This window comes from Nematostella vectensis, chromosome 10, assembly GCF_932526225.1.
Source record: "Nematostella vectensis chromosome 10, jaNemVect1.1, whole genome shotgun sequence".
Classification (NCBI taxonomy): domain Eukaryota; kingdom Metazoa; phylum Cnidaria; class Anthozoa; order Actiniaria; family Edwardsiidae; genus Nematostella; species Nematostella vectensis.
This window is the reverse complement of record NC_064043.1, coordinates 11606053-11626174: the sequence shown is the minus strand read 5'-3', so window position 1 is coordinate 11626174 and position 20122 is coordinate 11606053. Positions and strand designations below refer to the sequence as shown.

General features: G+C 40.0%; 2 protein-coding genes and 1 long non-coding RNA gene across 6 annotated transcripts in view; 2 read left to right on the top strand and 1 right to left on the bottom strand.

The window, feature by feature from the left end:
* LOC5510587 (neuronal acetylcholine receptor subunit alpha-7) overlaps positions 1-20122 on the bottom strand; it is a 26577-nt gene that overhangs the window by 2500 nt on the left and 3955 nt on the right. For both annotated transcript variants that reach the window (XM_032379791.2, XM_032379790.2), the window contains exons 6-7: positions 3155-3552; positions 4-176 (exon numbers count right to left, since the gene is read on the bottom strand). In XM_032379791.2, coding sequence (XP_032235682.1) covers positions 4-176; positions 3155-3552 — 571 coding nt within the window. The remainder of the gene's footprint in view (positions 1-3; positions 177-3154; positions 3553-20122) is intronic.
* On the top strand, positions 3679-6294 carry LOC125573191. Of its 3 annotated transcripts, none has more exons than XM_048733563.1 (2): positions 3679-4797; positions 6067-6294. In XM_048733563.1, exons 1-2 carry the CDS (start codon positions 4298-4300, stop codon positions 6080-6082), a joined length of 516 nt encoding a protein of 171 aa, XP_048589520.1. In that variant the 5' UTR covers positions 3679-4297; the 3' UTR covers positions 6083-6294. The 3 variants fall into 3 exon arrangements, 1 of the variants encoding a protein (XP_048589520.1); XR_007313983.1 differs by lacking the exon at positions 3679-4797 and adding an exon at positions 5752-5898; XR_007313984.1 differs by lacking the exon at positions 3679-4797 and adding an exon at positions 5752-5909.
* On the top strand, positions 10225-11029 carry LOC125573193. Its single transcript, XR_007313985.1, has 2 exons — positions 10225-10568; positions 10814-11029. It is a non-coding gene; the product is annotated as an uncharacterized LOC125573193 (long non-coding RNA).

Below are 20122 nucleotides of genomic sequence, written 5' to 3'. Positions count from 1 at the left end.
TACCTGAACGATAGACGAAGTAATAAAGACGCTGATAAGAGGTACAACTTCTGAGGTAGGAGGGAGAATATCAGCTACGATCAGCATAAAGACGGTCAGCGCCAGCAGGTTAGTAATGACGAGGGAGATGCGCTCACCAGACTCCGTGGTCACGATGAAAGACAGCAAAGAAAGAACTGAAACCAGTAACAAAAAAGGCGTCATCTATCACGCAACACAAAACAGCTCAGAATATTTCCTTTTCTGGAAACACTTTTTTGTTTTGACATTCGAGGCATCAAAACATTGAAACAACCAATCACAGACCAAATTGTAAGATGACGTCATAACACTCGCTGGACCTAAGTAAAGAAAACATGGCGGCCATCGAGAGACGAGAATAAGTATCTTTCTGCTTTTTGGTGGGATTTAGACCTACCAAAACTTGGAAGACTTGTCGAAAAGCCTTTGGGCGCAAAGATGTGGTAAAAATTTATATTTCGAATAGCTGTGTTCGGTGAGAAAGTCCGATTCGCTATAGTCAATAGATGACGGCGAGGATGATGGTCATCACTATTGAATTACAGCTTGGAAGCGTGGATTCGAAGACACTCTTAACGGTGGACAAGCAGGCATGGATTCTTGACCCTGGAGTTGACTACTCAGTACTGGAAATTGTTTTCGTTGCGTCCTCCGAAGCTCATAATGCATGCATAAATACATGCCTTACGGTGTGTGTTTAGTTTCAATAAGTTATTTATGCAGCCCGTCTGAGTTTGTCGGTCGATCATGAACATTCAGTATTCAAATTGCTTTGCGCAGGCGCTGTTAAAAGCTGAATGGGGGTCTAGAATTTTTCAAAGGTGGTTCAATTTATAAAAACTATAACAATAGCTTTGTGCTTAAAAAGGATTGGACCATTGGACCACAGAACCACACCTGGATCAGCCACTGCAGAAAATTACTTGACACATACAGTATTGTTTTAATAACTTAATAGTTATTAAAACAACAAAAAGCATGTGGTACACAGAATATCAAATAAAACAAATAGAAGACACAGTTTGAATTTTTTTTTTTTTGCTTGGCTTGTGCCAACCAGCCCATCTTTTGTATAACTCTTAAATTTAAATATTTGACTATGTCCCTAGAGCATGAATGGGCTATGACTTGATAGCCGAAAGGCTGAATGGGCTTATGCCTTGAAGCTTAATTGCCCAGGGGTGGGTTGGAAGAGGGGGGAGGGGGGGTATTTAGTTATATACATTATGGAATGGTCCAACAGAGCTCAAAATGTCATACACCCAAAATACACAAGCCTGTTAGTAAAATGTTCAATCCCAAAGAAATGCAGTGGACACATGTTATGTTGTAAATGTTTTTACAGCACATGTATAATGCGATATGTCTAGAAAACATTTTCATGAGCTTATCATTCTTCTCCTAAACAATTTTACTCCAACAGAATTCTAATGATTTGAATTCTTTCTGGTAGAAAATTTTCAGTCAGAGGAAATAGGAGAAAAGTGGAAACAATTTGTCCAATCATACAATTTTTACAATCAAGCACCATACATAAAAGTGATGTGAAATAATCATAGATCCCCTCTCATTTCAAAAGTCCATTGCGCCTTTTGAATGCACAATATGCTGTGTCTTATATTATGTTTTAGTGCGAAAACCCAGAAGTATAATACTGTGTTAGCTCTGGGGATTTAATACATAGAAACTTTTTAACCAACCTTTATCCATGCTCTTGGTTTATACTCGGATCAAACAAAAAGTAGAAAAAACCTTCCCTCGCTAGAAAACATGTTATTACTAGAAAACCTATTTTCAACAAGGGGTCCATGGACCAGGGGCAGGGCCGTAGCAGAGGCTGGGATGCAAATCTCCATTAACGTTGAAAGCCATATAATCTCATACCATTTTTACACCAAGCAGCGTTCTTTAGGCATTGTCTTTGTAAATACGAAGGGGGTCCCCCCTATTTTCTTGACGGTGCTACAGAACTGGGGGGTCAGTTTGTAACCATACTTTGAAAAAGTGTAATAGTCAATAACACATAGCTTGAACAAATAAAACAAATATTAAAAAAAAGAATAGTATAAGTTTTTTATCACTAACAGTGGAATACAAAGGAGAAAATTCAATGATCTCTCTGTCCATCCTTATATATTTACTTATCTTCATCTTCTTTGCCATGGTCAATATCTGAAATAAATTGTAACAATTATATTTGGAAAAGAGGAAGGGGTTTCTTTTCAATTTGATTTTATAGAGTACAGTAGCTTATTATTTATGATGGCCTTATTGCAGAGGAGCCAACTGAAAGTACAGCCTCGAACACTAATTTTATTTTATTTTCACTCAATTTAGCTATTTAATAATAAGCTTTGGCAGCGCTGTATAAGACTTCTGGTTTTAAAATCAGCCAGAAAAAGCAAAACAGCAAAAAAAAAAAAAATATATATATATAGCAATAAATACGGCTAGGCTAGCTATCAAACGAAGCAATCCACTTGCCGCTTATGTCCTTGATGTGCAGAGCTCAACACGATATTGTTTAAAGAAACCAAACGTCCCAGCAACTGGCGTCGCGTCCCATATAGAGACACACCGATTTCGAAAGCTACATAACCCCTTATTCTCAGAAAAAAATTTTCTAAGCACAGAAAAATTATTGTATAGAGATCTTGGCAAATTTCTATATGTGTTTGGGTTCGAAATCGGTCAAACATGGCGCTGCAGAGCTCCAATTCCCTTCGAATAAATACTCACCATCTTCCATATTTTTACTCCATCGCTTCGAAGCCTTGCACGAGATATCTTGGAAAGATAACCTAACACACTGGCTGCTCTAAAATTGCAAAAATCGACGGGAAAAAGCTTTTAAAGCGAAAAATATATCTTCCCGGCGGTAAAAGGCGAGGGGCTTGAATGATGACGTCATAATCCATTTAGGCCGCCATATTTGTGTTTCCAGAAAAGGAAATATCCTGAGCTGCAAAAGCAAGATGTGTCACGCAGGGCTCATCAGAATCAATTATGGCACTTATCCCCACCCCCCCCGAAGAAAAAAAAAGCAAACAGGGAACTATGAGGTTAGCCCAGTGGTACACGCCCCCCCCCCCCCTCCCCCACCACCACCACCCTTCTACAACGTGTGTCTCACCCGTTATAAGCAGACAGGGTACTATAAGGTTAATCCAGTAGTACAGCGTACGTCGACGAATATTCAAAGTGCATGTGACATCAGTGAAGGGATGCGGGCAGCAATCGTAAAACTGCGCGTTCCGCTTGCAAGGAAAAGAGATGAAGTCCCACTCTCCGTTCTGCTGGTAGCCTTTAATACTAGCCGTAGGACTAGTGTCGATATCCACGGAACCGGCATCGTAGGTCCAGGAACCGAACTTCAGGGTACACGACTGCTGGTCGAAAGGGAAATACTTGACGTTTATCTTACAGGATGTCGTAAGAATGGTGGGGGCGAGCCACATGTTAAGTCCGGTGTGGGAGACTTTGATCTTTGCCTTGAATCCGTATAATGATCCGTCTGCGCTACTATCGGCGCTGAAAGAATGACAAAAATCGATAAATGATGTAGGCAGACCAAAGATAAAACTGAAAAATCGACAAATTCCATTGCCCCCTCCCCCCCCTCTCTCTCTCTCCCCCCTCTCTCTCTCTCTCTCTCTCTTTCTCTCTCTCTCTCTCTCTCTCTTATACTCGAAAGACCGAGTTAGGCGGACCAAATCTTTGTCGGTAGGAACTAGCGTTACGCGGTCCACCCGAAATACTAATGGGAAAATAAAAATATTTTATAGCAATACTGTCTTGGGACTGGGTTTAAATAATTTGCAGAAAAACTTCAAGAAAAGCAAAATTTTAAAATGTGAGTGATTGCTCTACCGAGTTACGCGGGCCGAAACTCATGTCGGTAAATTACCGGCGTTACGCGGACCAGAGCTTCAATTTAAAATTTGCGTCATATCGACGTTTTACGCATAGAAACGACTTGTCGGATGTGTGTCAGAACAATGTTACATCAATTTCTCTTCGAGTTCGTGTTATGCAAATCACTAGCGCCTCACTCTGAGCTGGGAACACGTGTTTCGTGGACCTGGTGATCAACTAAAAAATAATAATTCTCGCGGTAATTTGCTCGCGAGATTAAGAGTAACCCCCGTGTTTTTATTCTCTTATTCTATCCTGCTGATTTATAGTTTGCCACTTCCTATTCGTGGATGTCTATAGTGTTCGCGTGTATATACTCAAAGTGCAGGATTGTAGTGATAAGTTGGTGTATACCCAAGATATGCGGACCAGGAGCTCACTCGAATTTGGTGTCAACCCGAGTTATGCGGACAGGGAGCTCACTCGAATTTGGTGTCAACCCGAGTTATGCGGGCCAGGAGCTCACTCGAATTTGGTGTCAACCCGAGTTATGCGGACCATGAGCTCACTCGAATTTGGTGTCAACCCGAGTTATGCGGACCAGGAGCTCACTCGAATTTGGTGTCAACCCGAGTTATGCGGACCAGGAGCTCACCCGAATTTGGTGTCAACCCGAGTTATGCGGACCAGGAGCTCACTCGAATTTGGTCTTAACCCGAGTTATGCGGACCAGGAGCTCACCCGAATTTGGTGTCAACCCGAGTTATGCGGACCAGGAGCTCACTCGAATTTGGTGTTAACCCGAGTTATGCGGACCAGGAGCTCACCCGATGTTGGTGTTTACCCGAGTTACGAGGACCGGGAGCTCACTCGACGTTGGTGTTTACCCGAGTTACGAGGACCAGGAGCTGAGAAAATAGAGTACGTATTATCTTATAGCACTGAATAGCCCCCAAAAAAGAAGTGTCGTTACCTGCCGATTTCAGTGGTGTGTCGCTAGCGCCCATCTTTCTCACCTCTGACCCTTGCCTCTAAACTTGTTTGTTAGTTTGTTTCTTCTGTTGTCATAGTGATATGTTGATCAAACTAATGATTGGCCGAGATATTGATATGATTGTCTTTTTGCGCGGGAAACACATTTTCGTGATGTCAATGGGTTAAGCTACCATTTACCATTCACTTATGGAAGTTGTTGGTATTAGATGACCCCACGAAACATTGACGTCGCGAATTAACGTCCGATTTCAAATTATAATCTGCGCGCGCTAAACGATGTAAGATTCTTAGCTAGAGTATCTAGAGTAGGTAGTCAATGCTATGCATGGTTCATAATGTTGGGGCATGGTGGACAAAGTTATTTAAAGAGGTAGGTAAATGAATCACTTAATGACATAATTTTTCGCGTTGGCTTGGTATTACGAGATATGTGATAGAGAATAAAAGAGTCCATCCTAAAGAGATAGTTTCACCGTGACTATATTCACCACACAAAGCTTTGGATCTGAAAAATGACACTGATCCCCAGTGGCGTGCACTTTGGGTTAATCCATTCTTTTGAAATGCCCAAAGCTCGCACGGCACACGGCTTACAGCAACACTTAACTTTGTTTCCCCCGTTTCACACGATTTTTCTGACGCGCGCTGTTTTCATTTTTTTTCCCGATTTGTGTGAAGCGTTTCCGTGTACATATCCAATAACGTATAACACAGGAGAGGTGATTATACTTTATGAATGTTACGGCACTTCGTCTTTCTTAGACAAAATGTTGTAGTTAAAGGTTTTTATTATTATTATTATTATTTTAATATAAGGAAACGGTACGGTCCTAACGATACACCTTTAAATACTGTGCCCACGGTATTTACGCTGGCCACTTGCGGTTGTCTAGCAACGAAGGGGCGGTTAGAATTTCTGCTGGAAACGAGGGCGATTGCGAGGTATAATTTGTCTCGGAGGCTATAGTGCAAATGTGGATGCAAAGGACGCAATTTTTCCTTGGGAAAGACTTTTAACACAACTAGGTATTTGAGAAGTGGGTTCCCTTTCAATATCAGTTGATTTATTGAATGTTCATCCACAAAAATGTCCATGCGCAACCTCTTGTGCCCGTAGATTTTGACAAACTCAGAGTTAATAAGATCGTGGATCTTTTTACGATCGAGAAAACTTATTTCGTTTCATTTTTCCAGCCGCATCTACATTTGAATGGATGAATGCTGTTTTGGCAGAAGGAGGTAAGAAATGAGGACATTTTCTCTATACATATTTTACGATTATGCGCGAATTTTACTATCGTTAAGTTTAGTATCCAGCTTTTGAAACGTATGACCTTTTATTTTGTCAATCCATCTCTGTCCCGAGTAACTATCACCCATCCTTCCCTCAACTAGATTTCTTGAGAACATATATCTCCCTTGCAAAAAAATGTTGTTATTATTTTTATGGGGGGGGTACGTTTTTAAAACATCACAGATGATTGTATATGTGTGACTTTCCTCGCGCTCGCGACAAAGGGTCTACAAGCGGCATACATCTTCGTAAGCTCAATTTAAAGGCGGTTTTATAAACTTTGAGTGGGCTGGGTGGGCTAAATCATTCTATTTTGACATGCCATAGCTGTATAATCTTGATAATTGTCACAGTGAGGGGAATTTCCCATTTTACCAGCATTTGCTGGACCAAAGTGTGTTGAAAGACTTTGAGGGCTAATTCATTACTATTCTGACATGCCATAAATGTATAATCTTGATATTGTTCACAGTAAGTGAGGGGAATTTCCCATTTTACCAGCGTTGGGTGGGCTAAATCGTTAATATTTTGACCTGCCATAAATGTATAATCTTGATATTGTTCACAGTAAGTGAGGGGAATTTCCCATTTTACCAGCGTTGGGTGGGCTAAATCATTACTGTTTTGACGTGCCACAACTGTATAATTTTGAAAATGTTCAAAGTAAGGTAGGGTAATTTCCCATTTTATTAGCATTACGTGGACCAGGATGTGTCGATGCACTTTGAGGGTAAACCATTACTATTTGACAAGCCATAGCTGTATAATCTCAATGATGATCACAGTGAGGGAAAAGAATTTCCCATTTTACCAGCGTTCTGTGGCCAGGGTGTGTTGATGCACTTTAGGGGCTAAATCATTACTATTTTGACATACCTTAGCTGTCAAACCTTGGTGATGGCCACAGTTAGGGAGGGAAAGTTCTTATTTTACCAAAGTTAGGTGGACCAGTGTGCGTTATGTGTGCGTAATGCTCTTTGGGGGCTAAATGATTACTATTTGACATGCTATAGCTGTATAATCTTGAGGATGGTCTAGTGAGGGAGGGAAGGTTCTTATTTTACCAGTGTTAGGTGGACCAGGGTGCGTTGATACACTTTAAGGCTAAATCATTACTATTTGGCAATCCATATGTAGCTGTATAAGCTTGATGATAGTCACAGTGAGAGAGGGAAATTTCTTATTTTACTAGCGTTACGTGGACCAGGGTGCATTTATACACTTTAGGGGCTAAAACACTACTATTTGACAAGCAATAGCTGTATAATCTTAATGATGGTCACAGTGAGGGAGGAAAAGTTCTTATTTTACCAGCGTTAGGTGGGCCAGGGTGCATTTATACACTTTAGGGGCTAAATCATTACTATTTGGCAATCCATATGTAGCTGTATAAGCTTGATGATAGTCACAGTGAGAGGGAAAGTTCTTATTTTACCAGCGTTACGTGGACCAGGGTGCATTTATACACTTTAGGGGCTAAAACACTACTATTTGACAAGCAATAGCTGTATAATCTTAATGATGGTCACAGTGAGGGAGGAAAAGTTCTTTTTTCACCAGCGTTAGGTGGGCCAGGGTGCGTTGATACACTTTATGGGCTAAACCATTACTATTTGAAAAGCCATATTAGCTGTATAATCTTGGGGATGGTCTAGTGAGGGAGGGAAAGTTCTTATTTTACAAGTGTTAGGTGGACCAGGGTGCATTGATACACTTTAATGGCCGAATCATTACTATTTGACAAGCCATAGCTGTATAATCATGATGATTGCCACAGTGAGGGAGGAAAAGTTCCCATTTTACCAGCATTAGATTGTACACTATGTGTTCAAGCACGTCAGTGCCTAAATCATTACTATTTTGACATACCATAGCTGTATAATCTGGAAGATGGTGACAGTGAGGGAGGGAAAGTTCTCATTTTACCAGCGTTAGGTGGACCAGGGTGCGTTGATACACTTTATGGGCTAAATCATTACTATTTGGTAATCCATATGTAGCTGTATAAGCTTGATGATAGTCACAGTGAGAGAGGGAAAGTTCTTATTTTACCAGTGTTACGTGGACCAGGGTGCGTTTATACACTTTAGGGGCTAAAGCATTACTATTTGACAAGCAATAGCTATATAATCTTGATGATTGTCACAGTAAGGGAGGAAAAGTTCCCATTTTACCATCATTAGATTGTACACTATGTGTTCAAGCACGTCAGTGCCTAAATCATTACTATTTTGACATACCATAGCTGTATAATCTTGAAGATGGTCACAGTGAGGGAGGTAAGTTCTTATTTTACTAGCGTTAGGTGGACCAGGGTGCGTTGATAAACTTTAGGGGTGAAATCATTACTATTTTGATATACATTAGCTTTATAATCTTGAGGATGGTCACAGTGAGGGAGGGAAAGTTCTCATTTTACCAGTGTTAGGTGGACCAGGGTGCGTTGATACACTTTATGGGCTAAATCATTACTATTTGGCGATCCATATGTAGCTGTATAAGCTTGATGATAGTCACAGTGAGAGAGGGAAAGTTCTTATTTTACCAGCGTTACGTGGACCAGGGTGCATTTATACACTTTAGGGGCTAAAACACTACTATTTGACAAGCAATAGCTGTATAATCTTAATGATGGTCACAGTGAGGGAGGAAAAGTTCTTTTTTCACCAGCGTTAGGTGGGCCAGGGTGCGTTGATACACTTTATGGGCTAAACCATTACTATTTGAAAAGCCATATTAGCTGTATAATCTTGGGGATGGTCTAGTGAGGGAGGGAAAGTTCTTATTTTACAAGTGTTAGGTGGACCAGGGTGCATTGATACACTTTAATGGCCGAATCATTACTATTTGACAAGCCATAGCTGTATAATCATGATGATTGCCACAGTGAGGGAGGAAAAGTTCCCATTTTACCAGCATTAGATTGTACACTATGTGTTCAAGCACGTCAGTGCCTAAATCATTACTATTTTGACATACCATAGCTGTATAATCTGGAAGATGGTGACAGTGAGGGAGGGAAAGTTCTCATTTTACCAGCGTTAGGTGGACCAGGGTGCGTTGATACACTTTATGGGCTAAATCATTACTATTTGGTAATCCATATGTAGCTGTATAAGCTTGATGATAGTCACAGTGAGAGAGGGAAAGTTCTTATTTTACCAGTGTTACGTGGACCAGGGTGCGTTTATACACTTTAGGGGCTAAAGCATTACTATTTGACAAGCAATAGCTATATAATCTTGATGATTGTCACAGTAAGGGAGGAAAAGTTCCCATTTTACCATCATTAGATTGTACACTATGTGTTCAAGCACGTCAGTGCCTAAATCATTACTATTTTGACATACCATAGCTGTATAATCTTGAAGATGGTCACAGTGAGGGAGGTAAGTTCTTATTTTACTAGCGTTAGGTGGACCAGGGTGCGTTGATAAACTTTAGGGGTGAAATCATTACTATTTTGATATACATTAGCTTTATAATCTTGAGGATGGTCACAGTGAGGGAGGGAAAGTTCTCATTTTACCAGTGTTAGGTGGACCAGGGTGCGTTGATACACTTTATGGGCTAAATCATTACTATTTGGCGATCCATATGTAGCTGTATAAGCTTGATGATAGTCACAGTGAGAGAGGGAAAGTTCTTATTTTACCAGCGTTACGTGGACCAGGGTGCATTTATACACTTTAGGGGCTAAAACACTACTATTTGACAAGCAATAGCTGTATAATCTTAATGATGGTCACAGTGAGGGAGGAAAAGTTCTTATTTTACCAGCGTTAGGTGGACCAGGGTGCGTTGATATACTTTAGGGGTGAAATCATTACTATTTTGATATACATTAGCTTTATAATCTTGAGGATGGTCACAGTGAGGGAGGGAAAGTTCTCATTTTACCAGTGTTAGGTGGACCAGGGTGCGTTGATACACTTTATGGGCTAAATCATTACTATTTGGCGATCCATATGTAGCTGTATAAGCTTGATGATAGTCACAGTGAGAGAGGGAAAGTTCTTATTTTACCAGCGTTACGTGGGCCAGGGTGCATTTATACACTTTAGGGGCTAAAACACTACTATTTGACAAGCAATAGCTGTATAATCTTAATGATGGTCACAATGAGGGAGGAAAAGTTCTTATTTTACCAGCGTTAGGTGGGCCAGGGTGCATTTATACACTTTAGGGGCTAAAACACTACTATTTGACAAGCAATAGCTGTATAATCTTAATGATGGTCACAGTGAGGGAGGAAAAGTTCTTATTTTACTAGCGTTAGGTGGACCAGGGTGCGTTGATAAACTTTAGGGGTGAAATCATTACTATTTTGATATACATTAGCTTTATAATCTTGAGGATGGTCACAGTGAGGGAGGGAAAGTTCTCATTTTACCAGTGTTAGGTGGACCAGGGTGCGTTGATACACTATAATGGCTGAATCATTACTATTTGACAAGCCATAGCTGTATAATCATGATGAGTGCCACAGTGAGGGAGGAAAAGTTCCCATTTTACCAGAATTAGATTGTACACTATGTGTTCAAGCACGTCAGTGCCTAAATCATTACTATTTTGACATACCATAGCTGTATAATCTGGAAGATGGTTACAGTGAGGGAGGGAAAATTCTCATTTTACCAGCGTTAGGTGGACCAGGGTGCGTTGATACACTTTATGGGCTAAATCATTACTATTTGGTAATCCATATGTAGCTGTATAAGCTTGATGATAGTCACAGTGAGAGAGGGAAAGTTCTTATTTTACCAGCGTTACGTGGACCAGGGTGCGTTTATACACTTTAGGGGCTAAAGCATTACTATTTGACAAGCAATAGCTATATAATCTTGATGATTGTCACAGTAAGGGAGGAAAAGTTTCCATTTTACCATCATTAGATTGTACACTATGTGTTCAAGCACATCAGTGCCTAAATCATTACTATTTTGACATACCATAGCTGTATAATCTTGAAGATGGTCACAGTGAGGGAGGTAAGTTCTTATTTTACTATCGTTAGGTGGACCAGGGTGCGTTGATAAACTTTAGGGGTGAAATCATTACTATTTTGATATACATTAGCTGTATAATCTTAATGATGGTCACAGTGAGGGAGGAAAAGTTCTTATTTTACCAGCGTTAGGTGGGCCAGGGTGCATTTATACACTTTAGGGGCTAAAACACTACTATTTGACAAGCAATAGCTGTATAATCTTAATGATGGTCACAGTGAGGGAGGAAAAGTTCTTATTTTACTAGCGTTAGGTGGACCAGGGTGCGTTGATAAACTTTAGGGGTGAAATCATTACTATTTTGATATACATTAGCTTTATAATCTTGAGGATGGTCACAGTGAGGGAGGGAAAGTTCTCATTTTACCAGTGTTAGGTGGACCAGGGTGCGTTGATACACTATAATGGCTGAATCATTACTATTTGACAAGCCATAGCTGTATAATCATGATGAGTGCCACAGTGAGGGAGGAAAAGTTCCCATTTTACCAGAATTAGATTGTACACTATGTGTTCAAGCACGTCAGTGCCTAAATCATTACTATTTTGACATACCATAGCTGTATAATCTTGAAGATGGTCACAGTGAGGGAGGGAAAGTTCTCATTTTACCAGCGTTAGGTGGACCAGGGTGTGTTGATACACTTTATGGGCTAAACCATTACTATTTGAGAAGCCATATTAGCTGTATAATCTTGATGATAATCACAGTGATGGAGGGAAAGTTCCCATACCTTAGCTGTATAATCTTGAGGATGGTCACAGTGAGGGAGGGAAGTTTTTGGTGCGTTGATACACTTTAGGGGCTAAACCATTACTATTTTGACATACCTTAGCTGTATAATCTTAAGGATGGTCTAGTGAGGGAGGGAAAGTTCTTATTTTACAAGTGTTAGGTGGACCAGGGTGCATTGATACACTTTAATGGCTGAATCATTACTATTTGACGAGCCATAGCTGTATAATCTTGAAGATGGTCACAGTGAGGGGGAAAAGTTCCCATTTTACCAGCATTAGATTGTACACTATGTGTTCAAGCACGTCAGTGCCTAAATCATTACTATTTTGACATACCATAGCTGTATAATCTGGAAGATGGTTACAGTGAGGGAGGGAAAATTCTCATTTTACCAGCGTTAGGTGGACCAGGGTGCGTTGATACACTTTATGGGCTAAATCATTACTATTTGGTAATCCATATGTAGCTGTATAAGCTTGATGATAGTCACAGTGAGAGAGGGAAAGTTCTTATTTTACCAGCGTTACGTGGACCAGGGTGCGTTTATACACTTTAGGGGCTAAAGCATTACTATTTGACAAGCAATAGCTATATAATCTTGATGATTGTCACAGTAAGGGAGGAAAAGTTTCCATTTTACCATCATTAGATTGTACACTATGTGTTCAAGCACATCAGTGCCTAAATCATTACTATTTTGACATACCATAGCTGTATAATCTTGAAGATGGTCACAGTGAGGGAGGTAAGTTCTTATTTTACTATCGTTAGGTGGACCAGGGTGCGTTGATAAACTTTAGGGGTGAAATCATTACTATTTTGATATACATTAGCTGTATAATCTTAATGATGGTCACAGTGAGGGAGGAAAAGTTCTTATTTTACCAGCGTTAGGTGGGCCAGGGTGCATTTATACACTTTAGGGGCTAAAACACTACTATTTGACAAGCAATAGCTGTATAATCTTAATGATGGTCACAGTGAGGGAGGAAAAGTTCTTATTTTACTAGCGTTAGGTGGACCAGGGTGCGTTGATAAACTTTAGGGGTGAAATCATTACTATTTTGATATACATTAGCTTTATAATCTTGAGGATGGTCACAGTGAGGGAGGGAAAGTTCTCATTTTACCAGTGTTAGGTGGACCAGGGTGCGTTGATACACTATAATGGCTGAATCATTACTATTTGACAAGCCATAGCTGTATAATCATGATGAGTGCCACAGTGAGGGAGGAAAAGTTCCCATTTTACCAGAATTAGATTGTACACTATGTGTTCAAGCACGTCAGTGCCTAAATCATTACTATTTTGACATACCATAGCTGTATAATCTTGAAGATGGTCACAGTGAGGGAGGGAAAGTTCTCATTTTACCAGCGTTAGGTGGACCAGGGTGTGTTGATACACTTTATGGGCTAAACCATTACTATTTAAGAAGCCATATTAGCTGTATAATCTTGATGATAATCACAGTGATGGAGGGAAAGTTCCCATACCTTAGCTGTATAATCTTGAGGATGGTCACAGTGAGGGAGGGAAGTTTTTGGTGCGTTGATACACTTTAGGGGCTAAACCATTACTATTTTGACATACCTTAGCTGTATAATCTTAAGGATGGTCTAGTGAGGGAGGGAAAGTTCTTATTTTACAAGTGTTAGGTGGACCAGGGTGCATTGATACACTTTAATGGCTGAATCATTACTATTTGACAAGCCATAGCTGTATAATCTTGAAGATGGTCACAGTGAGGGGGAAAAGTTCCCATTTTACCAGCATTAGATTGTACACTATGTGTTCAAGCACGTCAGTGCCTAAATCATTACTATTTTGACATACCATAGCTGTATAATCTGGAAGATGGTTACAGTGAGGGAGGGAAAATTCTCATTTTACCAGCATTAGGTGGACCAGGGTGCGTTGATACACTTTATGGGCTAAATCATTACTATTTGGTAATCCATATGTAGCTGTATAAGCTTGATGATAGTCACAGTGAGAGAGGGAAAGTTCTTATTTTACCAGCGTTACGTGGACCAGGGTGCGTTTATACACTTTAGGGGCTAAAGCATTACTATTTGACAAGCAATAGCTATATAATCTTGATGATTGTCACAGTAAGGGAGGAAAAGTTCCCATTTTACCATCATTAGATTGTACACTATGTGTTCAAGCACGTCAGTGCCTAAATCATTACTATTTTGACATACCATAGCTGTATAATCTTGAAGATGGTCACAGTGAGGGAGGTAAGTTTTTATTTTACTAGCGTTAGGTGGACCAGGGTGCGTTGATAAACTTTAGGGGTGAAATCATTACTATTTTGATATACATTAGCTGTATAATCTTAATGATGGTCACAGTGAGGGAGGAAAAATTCTTATTTTACCAGCGTTAGGTGGGCCAGGGTGCATTTATACACTTTAGGGGCTAAAACACTACTATTTGACAAGCAATAGCTGTATAATCTTAATGATGGTCACAGTGAGGGAGGAAAAGTTCTTATTTTACTAGCGTTAGGTGGACCAGGGTGCGTTGATATACTTTAGGGGTGAAATCATTACTATTTTGATATACATTAGCTTTATAATCTTGAGGATGGTCACAGTGAGGGAGGGAAAGTTCTCATTTTACCAGTGTTAGGTGGACCAGGGTGCGTTGATACACTTTATGGGCTAAATCATTACTATTTGGCGATCCATATGTAGCTGTATAAGCTTGATGATAGTCACAGTGAGAGAGGGAAAGTTCTTATTTTACCAGCGTTACGTGGGCCAGGGTGCATTTATACACTTTAGGGGCTAAAACACTACTATTTGACAAGCAATAGCTGTATAAGCTTGATGATAGTCACAGTGAGGGAGGAAAAGTTCTTATTTTACCAGCGTTAGGTGGGCCAGGGTGCATTTATACACTTTAGGGGCTAAAACACTACTATTTGACAAGCAATAGCTGTATAATCTTAATGATGGTCACAGTGAGGGAGGAAAAGTTCTTATTTTACTAGCGTTAGGTGGACCAGGGTGCGTTGATAAACTTTAGGGGTGAAATCATTACTATTTTGATATACATTAGCTTTATAATCTTGAGGATGGTCACAGTGAGGGAGGGAAAGTTCTCATTTTACCAGTGTTAGGTGGTCCAGGGTGCGTTGATACACTATAATGGCTGAATCATTACTATTTGACAAGCCATAGCTGTATAATCATGATGAGTGCCACAGTGAGGGAGGAAAAGTTCCCATTTTACCATCATTAGATTGTACACTATGTGTTCAAGCACGTCAGTGCCTAAATCATTACTATTTTGACATACCATAGCTGTATAATCTTGAAGATGGTCACAGTGAGGGAGGGAAAGTTCTCGATTTACCAGCGTTAGGTGGACCAGGGTGTGTTGATACACTTTATGGGCTAAACCATTACTATTTGAGAAGCCATATTAGCTGTATAATCTTGCTGATAATCACAGTGATGGAGGGAAAGTTCCCATACCTTAGCTGTATAATCTTGAGGATGGTCACAGTGAGGGAGGGAAGTTCTTGGTGCGTTGATACACTTTAGGGGCTAAACCATTACTATTTTGACATACCTTAGCTGTATAATCTTAAGGATGGTCTAGTGAGGGAGGGAAAGTTCTTATTTTACAAGTGTTAGGTGGACCAGGGTGCATTGATACACTTTAATGGCTGAATCATTACTATTTGACAAGCCATAGCTGTATAATCTTGAAGATGGTCACAGTGAGGGGGAAAAGTTCCCATTTTACCAGCATTAGATTGTACACTATGTGTTCAAGCACGTCAGTGCCTAAATCATTACTATTTTGACATACCATAGCTGTATAATCTGGAAGATGGTTACAGTGAGGGAGGGAAAATTCTCATTTTACCAGCGTTAGGTGGACCAGGGTGCGTTGATACACTTTATGGGCTAAATCATTACTATTTGGTAATCCATATGTAGCTGTATAAGCTTGATGATAGTCACAGTGAGAGAGGGAAAGTTCTTATTTTACCAGCGTTACGTGGACCAGGGTGCGTTTATACACTTTAGGGGCTAAAGCATTACTATTTGACAAGCAATAGCTATATAATCTTGATGATTGTCACAGTAAGGGAGGAAAAGTTCCCATTTTACCATCATTAGATTGTACACTATGTGTTCAAGCACGTCAGTGCCTAAATCATTACTATTTTGACATACCATAGCTGTATAATCTTGAAGATGGTCACAGTGAGGGAGGTAAGTTCTTATTTTACTAGCGTTAGGTGGACCAGGGTGCGTTGATAAACTTTAGGGGTGAAATCATTACTATTTTGATATACATTAGCTGTATAATCTTAATGATGGTCACAGTGAGGGAGGAAAAGTTCTTATTTTACCAGCGTTAGGTGGGCCAGGGTGCATTTATACACTTTAGGGGCTAAAACACTACTATTTGACAAGCAATAGCTGTATAATCTTAATGATGGTCACAGTGAGGGAGGAAAAGTTCTTATTTTACTAGCGTTAGGTGGACCAGGGTGCGTTGATATACTTTAGGGGTGAAATCATTACTATTTTGATATACATTAGCTTTATAATCTTGAGGATGGTCACAGTGAGGGAGGGAAAGTTCTCATTTTACCAGTGTTAGGTGGACCAGGGTGCGTTGATACACTTTATGGGCTAAATCATTACTATTTGGCGATCCATATGTAGCTGTATAAGCTTGATGATAGTCACAGTGAGAGAGGGAAAGTTCTTATTTTACCAGCGTTACGTGGGCCAGGGTGCATTTATACACTTTAGGGGCTAAAACACTACTATTTGACAAGCAATAGCTGTATAATCTTAATGATGGTCACAGTGAGGGAGGAAAAAATCTTATTTTACCAGCGTTAGGTGGGCCAGGGTGCGTTGATACACTTTAGGGGCTAAACCATTACTATTTTGACATACCTTAGCTGTATAATCTTAAGGATGGTCTAGAGAGGGAGGGAAAGTTCTTATTTTACCAGCGTTAGGTGGACCAGGGTTCGTTGATACACTATAATGGCTGAATCATTACTATTTGACAAGCCATAGCTGTATAATCATGATAATTGCCACAGTGAGGGAGGAAAAGTTCCCATTTTACCAGCATTAGATTGTACACTATGTGTACAAGCATGTCAGTCCCTAAATCATTACTATTTTGACATACTATAGCTGTATAATCTTGAAGATGGTCACAGTGAGGGAGACAAGTTCTTATTTTACTAGTGTTAGGTGGACCAGGGTGCGTTGATAAACTTTAGGGGTGAAATCATTACTATTTTGATATACATTAGCTTTATAATCTTGAGGATGGTCACAGTGAGGGAGGGAAAGTTCTCATTTTACCAGTGTTAGGTGGACCAGGGTGCGTTGATACACTTTATGGGCTAAATCATTACTATTTGGCGATCCATATGTAGCTGTATAAGCTTGATGATAGTCACAGTGAGAGAGGGAAAGTTCTTATTTTACCAGCGTTCCGTGGACCAGGGTGCATTTATACACTTTAGGGGCTAAAACACTACTATTTGACAAGCAATAGCTGTATAATCTTAATGATGGTCACAGTGAGGGAGGAAAAGTTCTTATTTTACCAGCGTTAGGTGGGCCAGGGTGCATTTATACACTTTAGGGGCTAAAACACTACTATTTGACAAGCAATAGCTGTATAATCTTAATGATGGTCACAGTGAGGGAGGAAAAGTTCTTATTTTACTAGCGTTAGGTGGACCAGGGTGCGTTGATAAACTTTAGGGGTGAAATCATTACTATTTTGATATACATTAGCTTTATAATCTTGAGGATGGTCACAGTGAGGGAGGGAAAGTTCTCATTTTACCAGTGTTAGGTGGACCAGGGTGCGTTGATACACTTTATGGGCTAAATCATTACTATTTGGCGATCCATATGTAGCTGTATAAGCTTGATGATAGTCACAGTGAGAGAGAGAAAGTTCTTATTTTACCAGCGTTACGTGGACCAGGGTGCAATTATACACTTTAGGGGCTAAAACACTACTATTTGACAAGCAATAGCTGTATAATCTTAATGATGGTCACAGTGAGGGAGGAAAAGTTCTTATTTTACTAGCGTTAGGTGGACCAGGGTGCGTTGATATACTTTAGGGGTGAAATCATTACTATTTTGATATACATTAGCTTTATAATCTTGAGGATGGTCACAGTGAGGGAGGGAAAGTTCTCATTTTACCAGTGTTAGGTGGACCAGGGTGCGTTGATACACTTTATGGGCTAAATCATTACTATTTGGCGATCCATATGTAGCTGTATAAGCTTGATGATAGTCACAGTGAGAGAGGGAAAGTTCTTATTTTACCAGCGTTACGTGGGCCAGGGTGCATTTATACACTTTAGGGGCTAAAACACTACTATTTGACAAGCAATAGCTGTATAATCTTAATGATGGTCACAGTGAGGGAGGAAAAAATCTTATTTTACCAGCGTTAGGTGGGCCAGGGTGCGTTGATACACTTTAGGGGCTAAACCATTACTATTTTGACATACCTTAGCTGTATAATCTTAAGGATGGTCTAGAGAGGGAGGGAAAGTTCTTATTTTACCAGCGTTAGGTGGACCAGGGTTCGTTGATACACTATAATGGCTGAATCATTACTATTTGACAAGCCATAGCTGTATAATCATGATAATTGCCACAGTGAGGGAGGAAAAGTTCCCATTTTACCAGCATTAGATTGTACACTATGTGTACAAGCATGTCAGTCCCTAAATCATTACTATTTTTACATACTATAGCTGTATAATCTTGAAGATGGTCACAGTGAGGGAGACAAGTTCTTATTTTACTAGTGTTAGGTGGACCAGGGTGCGTTGATAAACTTTAGGGGTGAAATCATTACTATTTTGATATACATTAGCTTTATAATCTTGAGGATGGTCACAGTGAGGGAGGGAAAGTTCTCATTTTACCAGTGTTAGGTGGACCAGGGTGCGTTGATACACTTTATGGGCTAAATCATTACTATTTGGCGATCCATATGTAGCTGTATAAGCTTGATGATAGTCACAGTGAGAGAGGGAAAGTTCTTATTTTACCAGCGTTACGTGGACCAGGGTGCATTTATACACTTTAGGGGCTAAAACACTACTATTTGACAAGCAATAGCTGTATAATCTTAATGATGGTCACAGTGAGGGAGGAAAAGTTCTTATTTTACCAGCGTTAGGTGGGCCAGGGTGCATTTATACACTTTAGGGGCTAAAACACTACTATTTGACAAGCAATAGCTGTATAATCTTAATGATGGTCACAGTGAGGGAGGAAAAGTTCTTATTTTACTAGCGTTAGGTGGACCAGGGTGCGTTGATAAACTTTAGGGGTGAAATCATTACTATTTTGATATACATTAGCTTTATAATCTTGAGGATGGTCACAGTGAGGGAGGGAAAGTTCTCATTTTACCAGTGTTAGGTGGACCAGGGTGCGTTGATACACTTTATGGGCTAAATCATTACTATTTGGCGATCCATATGTAGCTGTATAAGCTTGATGATAGTCACAGTGAGAGAGAGAAAGTTCTTATTTTACCAGCGTTACGTGGACCAGGGTGCAATTATACACTTTAGGGGCTAAAACACTACTATTTGACAAGCAATAGCTGTATAATCTTAATGATGGTCACAGTGAGGGAGGAAAAGTTCTTATTTTACTAGCGTTAGGTGGACCAGGGTGCGTTGATATACTTTAGGGGTGAAATCATTACTATTTTGATATACATTAGCTTTATAATCTTGAGGATGGTCACAGTGAGGGAGGGAAAGTTCTCATTTTACCAGTGTTAGGTGGACCAGGGTGCGTTGATACACTTTATGGGCTAAATCATTACTATTTGGCGATCCATATGTAGCTGTATAAGCTTGATGATAGTCACAGTGAGAGAGGGAAAGTTCTTATTTTACCAGCGTTACGTGGGCCAGGGTGCATTTATACACTTTAGGGGCTAAAACACTACTATTTGACAAGCAATAGCTGTATAATCTTAATGATGGTCACAGTGAGGGAGGAAAAAATCTTATTTTACCAGCGTTAGGTGGGCCAGGGTGCGTTGATACACTTTAGGGGCTAAACCATTACTATTTTGACATACCTTAGCTGTATAATCTTAAGGATGGTCTAGAGAGGGAGGGAAAGTTCTTATTTTACCAGCGTTAG